Raw genomic sequence first — 18040 nt, 5'->3', positions numbered from 1 at the left:
TCTCTAGTTTACACAGCGTCCCAACTTTGGAACTATGGAACATCCATGAGATGAGTTCACTCCCAGATATAAACAGTTGTCTCTCTTCACCAGGGTCTGTTTTTTTTTCTTTCTGTTAAAGTGAATAAGGCACAAAAAAAACAACAACCCGGGGCGTGTCTTGCTTCTGAGAAACTGGAAATTGTCCTGAAAGCTGTCGCATGGCAAAGATATTACTGACCATTACAATGTTCTGTAACTGGAGGCTCCTTCCATAAATGTCTGTAAATAAACATCTCATAGAAAGCTTCATCAAAACAACAACAAAACTATGAACAAAGCAACAAAAGTGTTTCTGGTTTTGCTGTTATGGTTCTGATTTTGTTGTGTTTCTGAATTTACTGTTTTTTAGTTTTGCTGTTTTTTTGTTAGTTGTGTTTTTCATTTTGCTGTTGTAATTTTGGTTTTTCTGTTGTTTTTGTTTTGTTGTGCGTTTATGAATTTGGTATAATATGTATGGTTTTTGGTGTATTTGTGGTTTTGCTGTTTATTTATTTTTGTTGTTGCGTTTCTGAATTTGTTGTTTGTAGTTTTTTGGTGTGTTTTTTGGTTTTGTAATTGCACGTTCTGATTCGCTGTTGCGTTTTTAGTTTGTTTTGCACTGTACCTTTATTTTCGTTTTGCATTTGTTCTCATATAGCAAAAACGTGAACTATAGCAAAAATGTGAACCTGTTCTTCCCCCTTCTAAAAGACAAACACGTACCTCAAAAAGTGAAAATATGCATATATAAGCCCATCCTACGACTAATACTATGTTACGGCTGTGAAACACGGACCCTTATGTCAAAGACCAAGAGTAGGGTGCAGGCGGCGGCGATGAGAGTTCTCAGAATGAGCAAGGGTGTAATCAAACTCAATAAAATCAGGAATGAAAAAAAAAATTAGACAAGAACTGGGTGTAGAGAGTGTCCTAACTTTTATGGAGTGTGCCCAACCTAGGTGGTTTGGTCATGTGATGAGAATGGAGAACCAACGAATACCAAAGAAATGGTTCATCTGGAAACCTACGATTAAAAGACCTGTAGGACGACCAAGAGAGCGATGGATCCAAAACACTACTGAGTCACTCACAGCAAGATTGACATCGTTGGACTCTGTAACAGAAGCTGAATTATTTAAAGATCAGGATAAATGGAAAAAGCTTATCTGCTGACAGGTGTTGGGCCTCTCAGGAGTTGAGTGAGAGCTGAGAGATTTGTTCTAATATTTATGCAGAACTTAGAGATGATGATATCGTAGGTCATAAAACATTTAAGGGCAAATGATTGCACCCCATATTTTTAAATAAAAAACAGAAAAATGCACATTTGTGCATTTACGGTATAATACACAAAGATAAATCAAGGTAAAATGTGCAGAAAGAGAGACCCAGGCAGTCTCCTGACCTTTACTTGAAGAAGGCTGTGGTGGAATTGAAACAGATATGTCAAGAAAGATGAAGAAAGATTTGCCAAGCAGTCAGACCATGAGAATGGAGCTGAGGTCCTGAGGAATGTTACGACTGAGAAAATCCAAAAGCTGCTCCAAGGATCTGAAAGAGGTGAGCGAGAATTCAACAGGGTTGGAGTCAAGACCAAGATCAGAGTGTATCGAGAAAGACGAGACCAAGGCACAGCAAGAAGGTGTTGAGACCAGGACCTGGCTAGTTTGAGTCCCACACTGCATGACGAAATGTTTCTGTGAAGGTTCTCAGTCATCCAGGTCATTGTAAACTGTAGATGCTAAAGAAGGCAACTGGACTTGCTTGAAATCCTTGAAGATGTTTCACCTCTCATCCGAAAGGCTTCTTCAGTTCTGTCTGACGAGTGGGGAGTTCCAGGTATTTATCCTCGAGTGGACCAAAAGCAGCCCGAAAGAGGGTCAACGACCCATGTGACCTCACCAACTCTCCTTAGGGTTGCTTTTGGTCCACTAGAGGATAAACACCTGGAACTCCCCCCTAGTCAGATAGAACTGAAGAAGCCTTTCGGATGAGAGGTGAAATGTCTTCAAGGATTTCAAGCAAGTCCAGTTACCTTCTTTGGCACCTATGGATGGCAAAATGTTTAACATGCAAACCACAGGAATGTCTCCCATTGATCTGAAAGATCCACATACAAACAAACACAAAGAGCTGAAATCATCTTCAACATCTTTATTCAACCTTCATTCAATAAATCGGACAATGCACAGGCATCTAGCGAAATCCTCATAGTTAAGGTCTTGAAATAAAATCCAGAGTCTTCTACGTCTGAGATGGGAAACAAGTCAAAGTCCCTCTCTCAACAGAATCTGGTCTTCCCAAGCAGTCTCCTGTCCCAGTGCTAACCAACTCTTTAAGGCGTATGGGTGCGGTGCCGATCTCCATTTTGATAGCTGTCAGCCTCTTGCCTATACAACTAGGGTTACAGTGTGGGGCTAGTCCTCTGGTAACCATGAGAGTTTGACTTCCTCACTCACATCTGTATTGAAGCATGCGTTGCCAGACGGTAGTAGGTACCATTTTTATGATGGTCTTTGGTATGACCCGACCACAAGTAGAACTCGTGATCTCCCGGTTGAGAGGCAGACACATGAACCACTAGGCCCACTTGCAGTGACCGGAAACAAGACCGAGTAAAAATATTCTTGATTCTGAGATGAGACCAAGACCTTCATGAAGTGGTCTCGAGACCGGAATGGAGCCCTAAGGCAGTTGAACAGTGTATTGCATTGCCTTCTGGCAACTCCTGCAGCTGCACTGGTATCAAATTGTATTGGTTCATCCGTTCCTTTGGGTTATACCAGTAATGCAGAGAGGGGAGTCTTGACGTCTGGGCAACCCAAGGCTTCCCAGATTGTTCCGATCTGAAAAGACAGCATGGAAACTATGGTCTAAAGGCTCGCCTGAGTTAGGGAGCCAATCAGAGAGTGGGGAGGGGTGGAAAGACGGTGACGTGTACTACTCGACAAACGGAAGCTTGTAGTGTATTTGGGACTGTTTATGGATCACATTTAACATGGCGGCGAGCGATACGAACCAAACTTTCGATCAAGCTTTAGACACTGTTCTGAATAGTTTAGAGCGAAAGTTTGTTTTTAAAAAAAAGAACAGCGTTTGGCGTTACAGTCTTTCGTTGACACGAAGACAGATGCCTTTGGCTTGCTCCCGACAGGGTTTGGTAAAAGTCTCATTTTTGTCTTGCACAAACGGCAGTAATCGTTTGGTGCCATTGTTTTCCTATTTTTGTTTTGCCTTCTCTTTCTCTTTCCTTCTCTTCTTCGCCTCTTCGTTGTCTTCGTCGCTCTAACTACGTCACCGGGTACAACTGCCATGATTGGCCATGGGCTACGTATACACCAAATGATAGACATTCGCAACGTCCAATAAACGGCCGTTGACAATCGTAAACCACACCTCCCCTACGAGAAATTCAATAGGCGGATTCCAGACCATATTTCACTTGTGATATGGTCTGGTGTTAACCAGACTACCGTCACTCTAGAGTTGGCCTATTCAGCCACTCTAGAATATGCTAGTGCTGCACCATTGTCTCTTGAGATGGATGGATGCCAACGATATAGGTTCTATATATAGCTTGTATATAGTGTATATAGCTTGCAACATTTATTGCGCAAGGTGACCCACTTTAGATAATTCCTTGTGGACTAGACGGGGCCGGAGTGAGCTACACCGTCACTGATGGTCTCGTTCAGATTTACAGAGAGACTGCAAGATGAAGAGAAAGTGTGTGATGCAGCATAATGAGGATTTCAGTAATTTGTCCACATCTGGCAGTGAATATGAAATAAAGTGCAGTGGTGAGCCACGCTGCAGCTCTGACTCTTTAAGCTTTAATATGAGTCCTTCTTTTCGACAAATTATTACTCTGGAGACTCACGAGAATAAATCAACTGGAAATGTTGATTATTTTCCCATAACAGCATGCGCTCATGTTTTATTGCTTACACGACAGTATGAATGGTCTGTCCGTGTATACTTCATCAAATAACATTGATTCCAGCTGTTAATGCTTAATTAATGCATCATCTTTTTTGTTTAGTGTTAACCTTTGTGCATTTAAAGGCCCACTGGGAACCTGGAGGCAGATCTGCAATCGCTGATGAGACTGCAAGAAACACCACAAGTGTTTTCCTTCAGTATGATTTTGAACACCAGCGCTCAACAAACATTCATTGCAGTTCTCAATATTGAACTCATCTCGTCTCATTATCTGTAGCCGCTTTATCCTGTTCTACAGGGTCGCAGGCAAGCTGGAGCCTATCCCAGCTGACTACGGGCGAAAGGCGGGGTACACCCTGGACAAGTCACCAGGTCATCATCAATATTGAACTGTTGACATGTTTTTGTAAATGGCACTGAAATTCTGGAACAGCCTGTAATTTATTTCTGCCTCGCAGTTGCAGTTGCAACGTTGTCGAGCTGAACACACGTTATCAAACATTTATTAGGTAAGTGAAGCAAAATAGAAGCGCAGATTCTAGCTCTGGTGGTACAGTGTGCAATTTGAATAATTGCTTTTCATGAGAAGCCTAATGGGAGAGCTGTAATTTGAGTGATGTTTATGTAATGGAAAAAATAATTACTGTTTGACTTCTGTGTTTTCACCCACACATGCAAAGAGTCACCATTGGCTGCAAGTTTATGACGCAGTGGAAGTCTGCAGTAGGAAATATTCAGGTGTGTTTTGACCAGGTCCTTTTTTGACCTCGGTGTCACTCGAAGCCTTAATTTTATCTCGTCCTGACTTGCAGCAGATCCTCGTTCGACAGTGTCGCTTGTCTGGTCTTCTGACCCATGCCATGTACAGGAGATTAGCAGCGCTTCACAGAAAAACATCAGTAAAGCACCTCACATGCTTCACTGCCTCCTATTTGTTCCAGGCAGGAACTTGAGTGTCATGAGTCATTCTGCGTTAATTAATACTCCGATTTTTTTTTGCCCTCTGCAATTATCTGATTAGAAACGCCTGCAATTAACGCAATCCAAAAGCACTCGTGATGCTTCAAAATCAGTGCCGGTTAGAGAGAAAATTCTGTCTACGTGCGCTTGAGTGATGGAGAACACTGACCAGGGTTTTGTTCGTGTTCAGTGATGCGTGAGTGGTCTGATGAATCCTCGGTGCTCAGTCCAGCTGTCATGAGCACTGAGCTGACGTTCAGATCGAATCCAGCTTCACGAAGTCTAACGGAATCCGATTGGCACAGTCACAAGAAATCACATCCATCCATCTACCAAGCTCGTTTCTTGATGTCTTCTGGAGTAAAAGAATGTCCAGCGACGTGCTGACGGTGCTCTTATCAAGGCACACATGCAGTTTTAAGAACAATACAGCAAATTTAAGCCATCGTATTAATTTATCTATTTACAGCTATTTATTCGAGTACGCTATCGTCATAATTATATCACTTTTCAAATTATAGCTAAGGTTTGAGTATCACTAAACAAAACCAACCAAACAGGATGCTAGATACTAGCTAGCTTAACATACTTTGTAGCTAGCTGCTTAACAAGCAAGAAAGCAGACAAATTGACTAAATCTGATTAATTAGGATTGGTGTCTTACTTGTTTTGGTCCTGTTTTTCCTCTTCTTCTACATTTTTATTTTTACATTTTTTCCCCATATGAACATTTTACGCTCATTGTTTCTTCGGATTTTCTGACGTTAATTATGTATATTGACGTTTTTACTTTTTTTAACACCACAAGGTAGCCCCTGTGATTACTTGATGTAAATCTTTTCGCAAAATGATACGCAAAAAAGCATATTTTGTTTTTAAAAAATATAGCTCCCCCTGGTGGTCTGGTAATCTGAAGTGACCTTATTGATCTGTTTGTTTGTTGGTGCTGTAGTGTCATCAGTTCTCGACCAATCTTCACCAAAATGCACAGGACAACTCAGTAGGGTCTCACAAAGACATCATTAGTTGTTGGTGGGTCAAGGCCAAAGGTCAAGGTCACCAAGATCAAATCTTGTAAAAACACCTAATCGGCCATAACTTCCGTTTCTTTGTGATTTTTGCAAGTATTGTGCTCTGCACGACTTTGCATTGATAGTGTTCGATCATAATCACTGGCTAAATTAATTATTATTTTGTTGTAAAACAAAAACCTTATGAATACAATGTATTGGCCTGATATATTGGGAAAGGACAAAAACTACGCCGTCATCGACGGTCTCGCTCGCCCCATCTAGTCCAGAAGGAACGATCTAAAGTGGGCCACCTTGTGCAATAAATGTTGCAAGCTCTATACACTATATACAAGCTATATATAGAAGCGATATCTACCCTAGGAATACTGACTTATTTGCCAGAAAGAATCCAAAATGGCGAGGAATTGACCGAGAAGTGATTTTTGTTCAACTGCTGTTGAATTAAGGCTTAATTAGTCCATAACTTCATTAATAATTGTAATAAAGTGAATCGGTAGAATTTATATGCACTCTAGGTATCCCTACCTTCATGCCAGAAAGAATCAAAATCGGTGAAGAATTGAGGGAGAAGCGATTTGTTTGGAAACTGCTCATTAGGCATTGATTAATTACTCCATATCTTCATTATTAATTGCAATTATGCAAATTTGGGTAGAAGCTCTCTATATGCACCCCAGGCAGACCGACCTTCCTGCCAAAAAGAATACAAATCGGAGAAGAATTGAGAGAGAAGAAACGATTTTCGTGAAACGTGGACGACAGACAACAGACAACACTTGATGGCATAAACTCATCACCTGTCGGCCGGATGAGATGATGATAATAATAATAATTATTATTATTATTATTAAGAGTGCACTACACTTGCGGATGTTAAAGGTGTGTAATTTTAGAGAAACCTATTAATTGAAGCAGCCTGGTAAACGATCTGCTTCAGGTGTAACCATAAAACAGCTCGTGGCACTCAGGACTTTTAAAGTGTTTCCCGAAGTCATGATATTCATTTGGTTCTGTGTTAAGCTAAAAAATAGTCAACAGTTGAGATCATCGTGGTGTATCATTTATTATTAATATTTTTTTTGAGAAACTGTGATTCTTCCAGAGAGAGAGAGAGAGAGAGATCTTCTGAAACCTTCCTGTTTGTTTCACAGGTGCCGGATTTGACAGCTTGAATCACCACCATTATTTCTCCGACACTTTTTTCCTTTCAGCTCGACGCTTTTTTCTCTCTTCCACAGAAAGCCTGTACAGACTGAGACACCCTCGGTGTGCACCACAGAGCAGTGTAGATGGTCAGGAGGACATGGAGGTGAGTGTGCTGATCCTCCTCCGAAGGTCACACTTCGGACTCTATACAGCTATTGAGCTTGACGTGGATGATCTTTTCCTGCTTCTTTGTTACCTTGTAGAGGAAATGCAGAACACAGCTGTTGATCCTGGTCGTTCATGGAGGTCACATTCTAGACTCTGGAGGCGGTGATCCAGGCGGGAAGGCGGGAGACGCTGCGACGCTGGCATCGGTGTTGGAGCGGGTGGCACGCGCTCACTTTCAGGAAGCAGCAGATAGCATGCTAGTGCGCTTGGTGCCCTGCCCTCCTGTGTGTGCCGAAGCTTTCTCGTTCGTCTCTCAGTAAGTTGTTTATTTTAATAAGGAAGAATCATGTACGAAGAATAGACTTGACTTGAATGAGAGAATGATAGCAGTACACAGAAACGTACCTTTTGTTTAGCGCTTTATCTTGGCCAGGGTCACGATGATGGATAAAATCCAGAGCCGATCTATCTCGAGAGCATGAGGCAAGAATAGACCCTGAGTCAAACCAAAACTGCACGCACGCACTTACTTATTGACGTGTCTGAATGTCAAGGTGCTGTGTAGAAGGTAGTGATCACGACCTGTTTCTATAAATCACTGGCTCGTTTTAAACACTCAGCGGCCACTTTATTAGGAACGCCCCTACATCCACCTGCTGTTCTGTTTTCTGCAGTTCTCTAACCAGCCAATCGCTTGACAACAGCACAATGCATCAAATCATGTAAATCAAGAGCTTCAGTTAATGTTCACGATGTTCAAACATCAGAATGGGGAAAAATTGTGATCTCACAGTAAAGTGTGACTTTCTTTCAGTGTGGCATGGGTGTTGGTTTGAGCCTGATGGGTATTTGGTTTGAGTATTTCAGAAACTGCTGATCTCCTTCCTGGGGTTTTCACACACAGAATGGTGCAAAGAACAAAAAACATCGAGTGAGTGAATGGGCGTCGGTTCTGTGGGTGGAAACAAGCGCCTTGTTGATATGAGAGGTCAGAGATCAGAAAATGGCCAGATTGAGCAGTTCGAGCTTTTTATTTTTGCCAGGAAGGATAGAGCAACTCATATAATCACTCTTTACAACTGTGGTGAGCAGAAAAACATCTCAGCATGCAACAGAAAACAGAAGAGCACGTTGGGTTCCACTCCTGCAGCCAAGAATCAAGAACGAGTTCCTATTAAAGTGGCCGGCGGTGAGTCTGTTGCTGATCTCCAGCTGGATTCCAAGTGATGTGGAGACGAGATGAAATGTTTTAAAATCCGGGACTGCACCGAGAGACCCGGCTGAAAAGAAGTGCCAAGTTTCACACCAAAAAAAAAAACTGATTGAATTTAAGAAGTGTTTCAAGGGTCCCTTCTTGTTTTTTCATGCTTTTTCTTGGATGTGTTTCTCTTCTTTGATGTCCTCCGTCAAGCTGTTATAATTACCTCCAGGAGAATCACTTCTGTTGGTAGGAAACATTCGGTCGGTGCATACATGCCAAAGGAGGAAGCCGAATCCTCGCACGGTCTCAGCAGGGGACTGCGGTCAATTATTTATCAAACTGCCAGTCTCTGGTGGGGAAAACAACAGCAGGGTTACTGGAGCTTCACCACTCTAATGAGGCATGTAGTTCACAGAGACAGAGATGCTGTAACTTTTTTTTTTTTTTTTTTTTAGTGCATCTGCTTGACTGAACCTCATCCCAGTGGAGACTCAGTTCCAGGGACATGAATATTTAATTTTTGTCAATTACCCCAGACACTTTCCCTTACAGTGAACCGAGACCACGAAATGTCATCTTGGGTTGAACGTACAAATTCATCATCATTCTTTAATCGAATTTGTGGAAGTTTCCTGGTGCTTGAGGACCCCTTTCCTCCAGTGAGACCGAATGCTGTACATTTCTGAACGCATTCGGAAAATTAGCAAACTCTTCTTCTGTTTCCTTTTAGCTTGAATCCGTACAGCTACGACGAGAGCTGTGTTTGCAGTAGTGTGGATCACTTGCCATTGGCTGCTCTGCCCATCCTCGCCATCGCTGCTCCTCAGTACCAGGACGCCGTGGCAGCGGTGATCGCTCAGGCCAATCAGGTGTATCATGACTTCCTCCAGTCGCCCGAGGGGCTCAGCTTCACCGGGCAGGTAATCACGAGTTCTGCATAAATCATGTCACATTCTTGATTCAGATTAATCAGAAAGCTCAGAGTGGAACGCTGGATGTTTAAAGGAGAACTGAAGGCAAATTTATCATAAAAATTCTGTTTATCTCATTTTATTAAATATAGGAATGTATTTTTGATCGCTATTTTGTCGCTGCTATAGCAAGTTATGAGTGTTTGAAATATGCTCTGTAATATATCAGTCTGTATGTCAAAGCAACGGCCATAAACGAGATTCGCTGAGACCTGTGTGAGACATCGTAGGACGGAAGTAAAACGTACAGCGGAAATCAGAGTGACCGACATCTGCCAACGTTGTCAAAAGGCGCGCGCGCCCTCTTTCGAACGCTGACGTAATCAAGCCGGAAGTTTTGTTTGTTTTGATAGCGATCAGGAAAGTTTGAAAAAAGTTGGCAGTAATCGTCATTTAAACTCGTTTTTGTGCAATATTTCGTTTGGAAAACAGTTTTCAAAACGGTGGCACTGACACCTGGCTGACGCTTCACGTTTCGAAGTCTCGCACAAGTCTCGTGAAGATCGCGCGGATAAGCGACGCCTGCCGTGGACCAAATGAACTAAATTCAACACGGCTAAAAAACAAATAGGCCGATAAGTATAATATTTAATTGCAATTAGTTGCCAATACGAGTCACAATATAAGGTTACTAAAACCGAAAACGTAATTGAATAACACGTTAATTAAGAAATAAAGCAAGTTGAACAGTGACTTTAGTTCTCCTTTAACGTGCTCACGCTAATACGTTATCATTTCTATAGTAACACCTTAAGCAAGGAATCGTGTTCCGTGTAAAGGGATTTTTTAAAACGGTGCAGTTGTTGATATGGAAGGTTTCAATGAGGAGCATTTTTGGAAGGAGAACAAAATCTTTTCAGGTTAGATTTTGTTTCTTTTGGTTGAAAAACAAAGACGACACCATTTTTTTTTGTGTGTGTGTGAGGCATCCAGTGTTGCCAGATTGGGCGGTTTCCTGCCCAATTGACAGTTTTAAATGCATATTTTGGGCTGGAAAACGTCAGCAGTATCTGGCAACACTGGTGGCATCCTTGATAAATGTAGTTATCAAAATTAAGACAACTTTTGTTTTACATTGAATAATAAAAGCTAGCGATATCATAAACTGACGTTTCGACGTCACTGACTTCATCATCAGAGTAAAATAAACAGTGTTTAAGGTGATTTAAGAGTCAGTTCAAGTTTTTATAAATTCATCTTAAGGAGTTTTCGGACTTTTTACGAGAATTGTAAAAAAATCTCCTCTCTCATTTCTCATCCAGTTTCAGTTCTGATCGATGTTTTGGGTCGATCTTCACTCGGATCAAAATTTAATCCTTTGTTGATTTTCCTGTTGTAAACAGTTAGTCGTAGAGGTTGGTCCTCTTTCACATGGTCACATTTCAGTTCTGTTTTGGTCGTCATGGTTGTTTTGATGGCAGGCCAGATGAGCTCCTATGTCCTTGAGCTTCTGGTTAGCGTTATTAGCAGTGCAGCAATGAACTGCAAATGTATTCAAATACATTATGTTTTCTTTTTTCCCTTGAGGTGTGCTTGGTGGCTGACTGTGTCGGTGGAGTGCTTTGTTTTGACGCACTGTGCTTTAGTGGCGACAAGCGGCACACAAGTCCCATGACTGACACAACAAACTACAGCACTGAGAGCCTCAAGGTAAACACCCTCCTCCTCCTCCACACACACACACACACACACACACACACACACACACACACACACACACACACACTCTTCTGTTTTCTGGTTGCTACCTTTTTCATATCTGTCTGGTTTTGAGCTTGATCTGATGTAATACACGTCTGCTTTGACAAGCACTTCAACTCTTGTCTTGCTTTCAGAAGTCAAAAACACTTCTGTTCTTCAAAACATACCTTCTGAAATGTCTCCTGGCCACAGAAAGCTTTATGCCCTTTGTGACTGTTCTTTGACTGTCTGTCTCTGGCAGTGTAATACATTTGCTATGAAGCTGAAAATGCACAAGAGAATCACTTGAATGTTGCCTTGATCAATATTGCATTGTTGCCAGCAGTCAATCTGATACCAGAATAAACTCATGCAGACATTTTTGACATAAAAATGAACGTAATAGATCTGTTCGGTACATTAATAAGTCTCAAGTAGGACTCTGAGTTGAAGAAATTGATGAAGCATGTACAGTGGTGCTTGGAAGTTAGTGAACCCTTTATAATTTTCTAAAGGGTATACAAAACCTCTAGGATTTGCTCCTCATTGTCAATGGGATGACAATCAGGTGTGAGTGGGCACCCTGTTTTATTTAAAGAACAGGGATCTATCAAAGTCTGATCTTCACAACACATGTTTGTGGAAGTGCATCATGGCACGAACAAAGGAGATTTCTGAGGACCTCAGAAAAAGCATTGTTGATGCTCATCAGGCTGGAAAAGGTTACAAAACCATCTCTAAAGAGTTTGAACTCCACCAATCCACAGTCAGACAGATTGTGTACAAATGGAGGAAATTCAAGACCATTGTTACCCTCCCCAGGAGTGGTCGACCAACAAAGATCACTCCAAGAGCAAGGTGTGTAATAGTCGGCGAGGTCATAAAGGACCCCATGGGTAACTTCTAAGCAACTGAAGGCCTCTCTCACATTGGCTTATGTCAATGTTCATGAGTCCACCATCAGGAGAACACTGAACAACAATGGTGTGCATGGCAGGGTTGCAAGGAGAAAGCCACTGCTCTCCAAAAAGAACATTGCTGCTCATCTGCAGTTTGCTAAAGATCACGTGAACGAGCCAGAAGGCTATTGGAAAAATGTTTTGTGGATGGATGAGACCAAAATAGAACTTTTTGGTTTAAATGAGAAGCGTTATGTTTCGAGAAAGGAAAACACTGCATTCCAGCATAAGAACCTTATCCCATCTGTGAAACATGGTGGTGGTAGTATCATGGTTTGGGCCTGTTTTGCTGCATCTGGCCCAGGACGGCTTGCTATCATTGATGGAACAATGCATTCTGAATTATACCAGCAAATTCTAAAGGAAAATGTCAGGACATCTGTCCATGAACTGAATCTCAAGAGAAGGTGGGTCATGCAGCAAGACAACGACCCTAAGCACACAAGTCGTTCTACCAAAGAATGATTAAAGAAGAATAAAGTTAATGTTTTGGAATGGCCAAGTCAAAGTCCTGACCTTAATCCAATCGAAATGTTGTGGAAGGACCTGAAGCGAGCAGTTCATGTGAGGAAACCCACCAACATCCCAGAGTTGAAGCTGTTCTGTACGGAGGAACGGGCTAAAATTCCTCCAAGCCGGTGTGCAGGACTGATCAACAGTTACCGCAAACGTTTAGTTGCAGTTATTGCTGCACAAGGGGGTCACACCAGATACTGAAAGCAAAGGTTCACATACTTTTGCCACTCACAGATATGCAATATTGGATCATTTTCCTCAATAAATAAATGACCAAGTATAATATTTTTGTCTCATTTGTTTAACTGGGTTCTCTTTATCTACTTTTAGGACTTGTGTGAAAATCTGATGATGTTTTTGGTCATATTTATGCAGAAATATAGAAAATCTAAAGGGTTCACAAACTTTCAAGCACCCTGTACTAGACAGGAACAAAACAGAACTAGTAGCGTAGCTGGCTGTAAATGTAGATGTTGAGTCTGTGTTTAAAATTGAGCTAAAATTACAAAAACACATCATCGTAATTGACTTCCAAATCGATTTCAGCTAAAGAAATGGTTGATTGCTTGACGAAACCCTGGTTTCAATTTACGTACTCAATTTGGAACAATTATCTTGGTTGAAATTAGTTTTTGTTCCCACCAGTGGACACACATCTGATGCAGGTGCACACACGGCTCGGTTGGCAACAGCTTCCCTCCCAGTCAGCGATTCCCTGCAGTCCGTCTGCCCGGCCACTTTGTTCTGATGTTTTAATGAGCACTGATGTTTCACCTGCGCAGTGTCACAGGGGGAAACACTTACCCCAGACTCTGCATTAGCACATGATGCTGCAGCAGATTTGAGACTGAGGGAAAAGAAAGCTTGAGGTTCAGTCTTTAAAACCCATATATTTCTTTGAGTGATTTACTCATTTGGCGGACGCTTTTATTCCCAGAATGACTTGTGATTGAAGTGTGCAGTTGAGGGATGAAGGTCTTGCACAAGTGGTAGCTGTGTGGTACGGGAATTCATCCACAACCTTCTGATCAGTATTCTACAGCCCTTACTACTGGGCTCCTGTCAGGTCACTTCTCAAGTGCTACTGGTACCATGTAGCCCAGTACTACCTGTTTCATGGTCGGGTCGTTGGTGACTAAACCAGCTCCCCCGTCAGACTTGTCTGATGAGGAGGATTGCTAGTAACCCAGCAGGATTAAAAACAAAACCTACCAAAGGGCAGATGATCCCACAGAGGACAACAGCCAACTAGCACAAGGCCATCCTTAAAAAAAAATCCGTTTCCTGTCCACCGGGTGAGCAAAAAAAATTTCAGTCGGGAGGGAGGGATTTTTTTTTTTTTTTATGGATGGATAAGAAATCGCAATGCTGTGTTTGCTTTTCTTTCAGTACTTTTTTATTACAAAAGCAGACACATTTAATAAAATGACAGTTTAATCAACTGAAACTTGTACAAAAACTTTAAGTTAGCATTTTAAATGCTGACTGCAACATTTGCAAAACTTTTACAAAGGTACTTAAAATGTCCGACACACGGACTTTTTGTAGTTCTAAATCGACCGTTAGGCCTAGTTCGGATGAAATTACACTATTAAAATGATCACTAAATGAGTTGTTTTTCTGAACCTTTACTATTTTGTTGTTCGCTAGAATACCATTTTGCGATTTCACACTTAAGCAAATGTTTGAAAACTCCGGATCTGCTTCCTTCATGGTGGCTGCCATTTTTTTGTGCCGCACGGCGCATGCGCAGAGCTGATTCAGTTCAGAGTGCGCGTGCACTCGGCGGAGGCAGTAGTGTGTCGGAGGGAACAGAAGCAGAGATGACGCTTATTTTGTCTCCGGTAAACCAGTCTTCTCTCGTTCAATTACGTGCTGGCATCAGAAGACACCGTTGGTTGTAAATGAAACCAAACTGAGTGGTTGGAGTGTATTTTCATACACAAATGGAGAAATGTTCGCTGAGTTTTTAATTGTGTAGCCACCACTGCAGACCGTTGTCGTTGTTAATTCATAGCATGCTCAGCTGCGTGAATGTGTCATGCACCGAAAAAAAGAGATTTACAAGCCAGGAACGCCTCATGATGCAATACGCTAGAAAAGAAAGAAGATTTACTGCCATTTTACTTTGTATTTGAGTAAAGTGAATAAATAAATGGTCTGTGGAAAATACATTTAATCCTGGAAACTGCGTGCACAGGAGTTTATTTTGTGTTTACTCCCCCCACCCGGCTGGCTACTTATTTGTCATGGCTGGCTAGTATGAGCCTTAGTGGAAAGCCCTGGGAATGCGTAAATGTCAAGTTCGAGTTTAGATTTACAACCCGAAAAAAATGTCGAAAAACCGGCGTTAAAAAAAAAATTTCAACCGCACAAACGGCACTCACCCGGCCGGTGGACCGGAAGCAGAACGTTTTTTAATAATGGCCCAAGCTTGGAGAGGAGATGGGCACCGTCAAGCTTTTTTTAAAGCCCCTAGAAAGACACAAACAACACTTGAATATATCAGGCAACAAGTCACTGCCTTAGCAGGGCCCCAGGAACCGTTGCTGGCACTAGTAAAAAGGCGGAAACTCCAGTAGTTTGGACATGTCACCAGGCACAAGACCCCCGTGGCTGTTTTAGCCCTTAAATCATCTTCAGTGCTTGAAGAAGCCCCGCCCAAAAAACTTCATCAGATTAGACTGCGCCATTCTTTAGTTAACGCAGAGATAATTACACCACCACACCAGGCCGATTAAGACGTACTGCGACTGGTCAAAAGCTTGGCGCTCATTTGGTCATTATATATACCGTATTTTCTGGACTATAGAGCGCACCTGTATATAAGCCGCATCCGCTCTATTTAAAAAAAAAAATTAAAAAAAAGATATACAAGCCGCACCGGGCTATAAGCCGCAGATATCTATGTTGAAAAATTAGATATTTACTGCATGTACAGAACGATTTTGTACTGTAAATGTACATGTATGTACCTGAACAGATTCTTTCCGAACAGTGCCTTTTAACACGGCAGCAACTTTGCTGATTAAAACGGAACAGAACCAAGAGAAAATAACCGGTATTTATTTACCTTCATTTCTCCTGTGTTTGAAACCACAAGTCACTTTAATCATCTTCGCTGGATTTGAAAATAATTACCAGTTAGTAATTTGTCGTGCGTGTTCTATCTGCTAAAGATCTGCTAATTCTTCTTTGCATTGATTTTTCGTCTATCTTATTTTTGATTCTACTTCCGGTTAGAGCGCCCCTAGCTCGCTCTCTTTTTTTTTTTTTTTTTTTTAGTCACCCAGGTTAGTTGTAGAATAGGCTCTTGAACCATACCCCAGTCCAGCAGGTGGCGGTAATGCACCTCATACGTTAAGTTGCCAACCGCCATAAAAATCCAAGAAGAAGAAGAGCGCCCCTAGCGGTGGAAGAAAAATCCACAGAATAGCCGTACCTTTGTATAAGCCGCATGGTTCAAAACCTAGGAAAAAAGTAGCGGCTTATAGTCCAGAAAATACGGTAGTCAATTTTTATTGGTCACAATAAAATGCATGCTTCTTGTTTACACTCCGGCTTCCCGCCGTCTCTGCACTGGAGTTGAATTTCGGCAAACGGAGGGATTTGTTTAGGGATTTCTATAAAACATGACTTATGATAATGCTAAAGATGAAAAATACATTCATCAATATGACGACTGAGTAATTTTCACTTCCTCACTGATGGATTATGTTGACAAGCGCCAACGGGAACCCTGCCACGTGCTTGTCTTTATGGCCACAATTTACCCATGTTACAATTAGGCTTCAGTCAAATAAGTCGCCAAATCTGCATCCAATAGAGAAACTTTGAAACGTGTTAGAAAGGGTGATGTACAGTATTGATGTATGGACGAGAGTTATGTAACGCAACCTGGACCAGAGTCTCAAAGAAATGTTTCCAGCATCTTGTGGAATTCATCCTATGAAGAATTGAGGTTATTCTGAAAACAAAAGGGTTTTACCCAATATTGGTCTGGTGTTCTGACTATAAGTCTGTACTCACATCTACAATCCACTATTTTGTCCCAGTTGACTTAGCGATGATGATGATGTAAGCTATGCTGGCCTAAAGCATCAAACTTGTCTTTGTCTAAGAGGACAAAGACGGGTTAAAAAAACCCAAACAAACAAAAAAAAAAACCCCACAAAGTCTACACTGCATGGGCAAAAACAAAGTCTACACTGCATGGACGTTGCCCATGCAGTGCAGACTCCAGTGGACGTGAGATTTTCTTGATGTTTCCAATCTTCCTAGGAGAAGCCAGGCACGATGAGCAGTCTGAGTCCCACACTGAGGAGCAGCAAGCGCCTGAGTAAGAGCAACATCGACGTTTCGGCACCATGCGAGTCAGCACCAGCCCTCCGCCGTCCGCTCAGCCGCAAGCAGAGCGACTCGTGTGACACGGACATTGCCGGAAGTCAGAGAGACGTCTTCTTCAGCAGGTTGGACTCTTTGTTTTAGGCTAAAGTTATCACTATCTATATGTTCTAACATTCTTTATTTAAAAAAATAAAGGAAAAATGAGGGCGGCACGGTGGTGTAGTGGTTAGCGCTGTCGCCTCACAGCAAGAAGGTCCGGGTTCGAGCCCCGGGGCCGGCGAGGGCCTTTCTGTGTGGAGTTTGCATGTTCTCCCCGTGTCCGCGTGGGTTTCCTCCGGGTGCTCCGGTTTCCCCCACAGTCCAAAGACATGCAGGTTAGGTTAACTGGTGACTCTAAATTGAGCGTAGGTGTGAATGTGAGTGTGAATGGTTGTCTGTGTCTATGTGTCAGCCCTGTGATGACCTGGCGACTTGTCCAGGGTGTACCCCGCCTTTCGCCCGTAGTCAGCTGGGATAGGCTCCAGCTTGCCTGCGACCCTGTAGGACAGGATAAGCGGCTAGAGATGATGAGATGAGAAGGAAAAAATAATGATTAAACAATTGAAGTAAAACTCCTGTCAGAAATGCATTCTGTTTATATAGAAATGCTTGTGATGTGTTTAATGAATTTGGTGCTGATTTATTTTTGTCGCTGATGTATTTTCTTTATTCCTGTAAGACGTCTGAGGCCACAGGAGGACTTTTGTAGGTGCGAGCGCAGTTATAATGTGGTTTAATAGGAGAAAATATGTCAATGATCTCAAACATAACTGATAACGGTCAGATTTCGGTGTTGGGTCTTTAAAAAAAAAAAAAAGCCAAAGAACAAGAGCTTACTTTCTAATTAATAATGTTGTAATGGGTGTGCCTTGTTAGCGAGCTACAAGATGACAAGCACAATGACTTCAGGTAGAGATAATAAAGACACTCAGGCAAGATCCTTAACCCTGTCAGGTCAATCTGTCCACACTGATGCCATGTAGAAGTAGGAAAAAGATGTAAAAAGAAGAGAGGGAAGAAAGATGCTTGGTTCTTTCAAGGTGTACCGCCTTTCAG

General features: G+C 42.0%; 1 protein-coding gene across 3 annotated transcripts in view; it reads left to right on the top strand.

Moving 5' to 3' along the window:
- plrdgb (PITP-less RdgB-like protein) overlaps positions 1-18040 on the top strand; it is a 169669-nt gene that overhangs the window by 109060 nt on the left and 42569 nt on the right. For all 3 annotated transcript variants that reach the window (XM_060936422.1, XM_060936421.1, XM_060936420.1), the window contains 5 exons: positions 7196-7266; positions 7367-7587; positions 9203-9392; positions 10971-11093; positions 16880-17067. In XM_060936422.1, the coding sequence (XP_060792405.1) occupies positions 7196-7266; positions 7367-7587; positions 9203-9392; positions 10971-11093; positions 16880-17067 (793 nt within the window). The remainder of the gene's footprint in view (positions 1-7195; positions 7267-7366; positions 7588-9202; positions 9393-10970; positions 11094-16879; positions 17068-18040) is intronic.

Source organism: Neoarius graeffei, chromosome 12 (genome assembly GCF_027579695.1).
Source record: "Neoarius graeffei isolate fNeoGra1 chromosome 12, fNeoGra1.pri, whole genome shotgun sequence".
Classification (NCBI taxonomy): domain Eukaryota; kingdom Metazoa; phylum Chordata; class Actinopteri; order Siluriformes; family Ariidae; genus Neoarius; species Neoarius graeffei.
The sequence above is the reverse complement of the archived record's forward strand: the minus strand, read 5'-3'. Positions and strand labels throughout refer to the sequence as shown.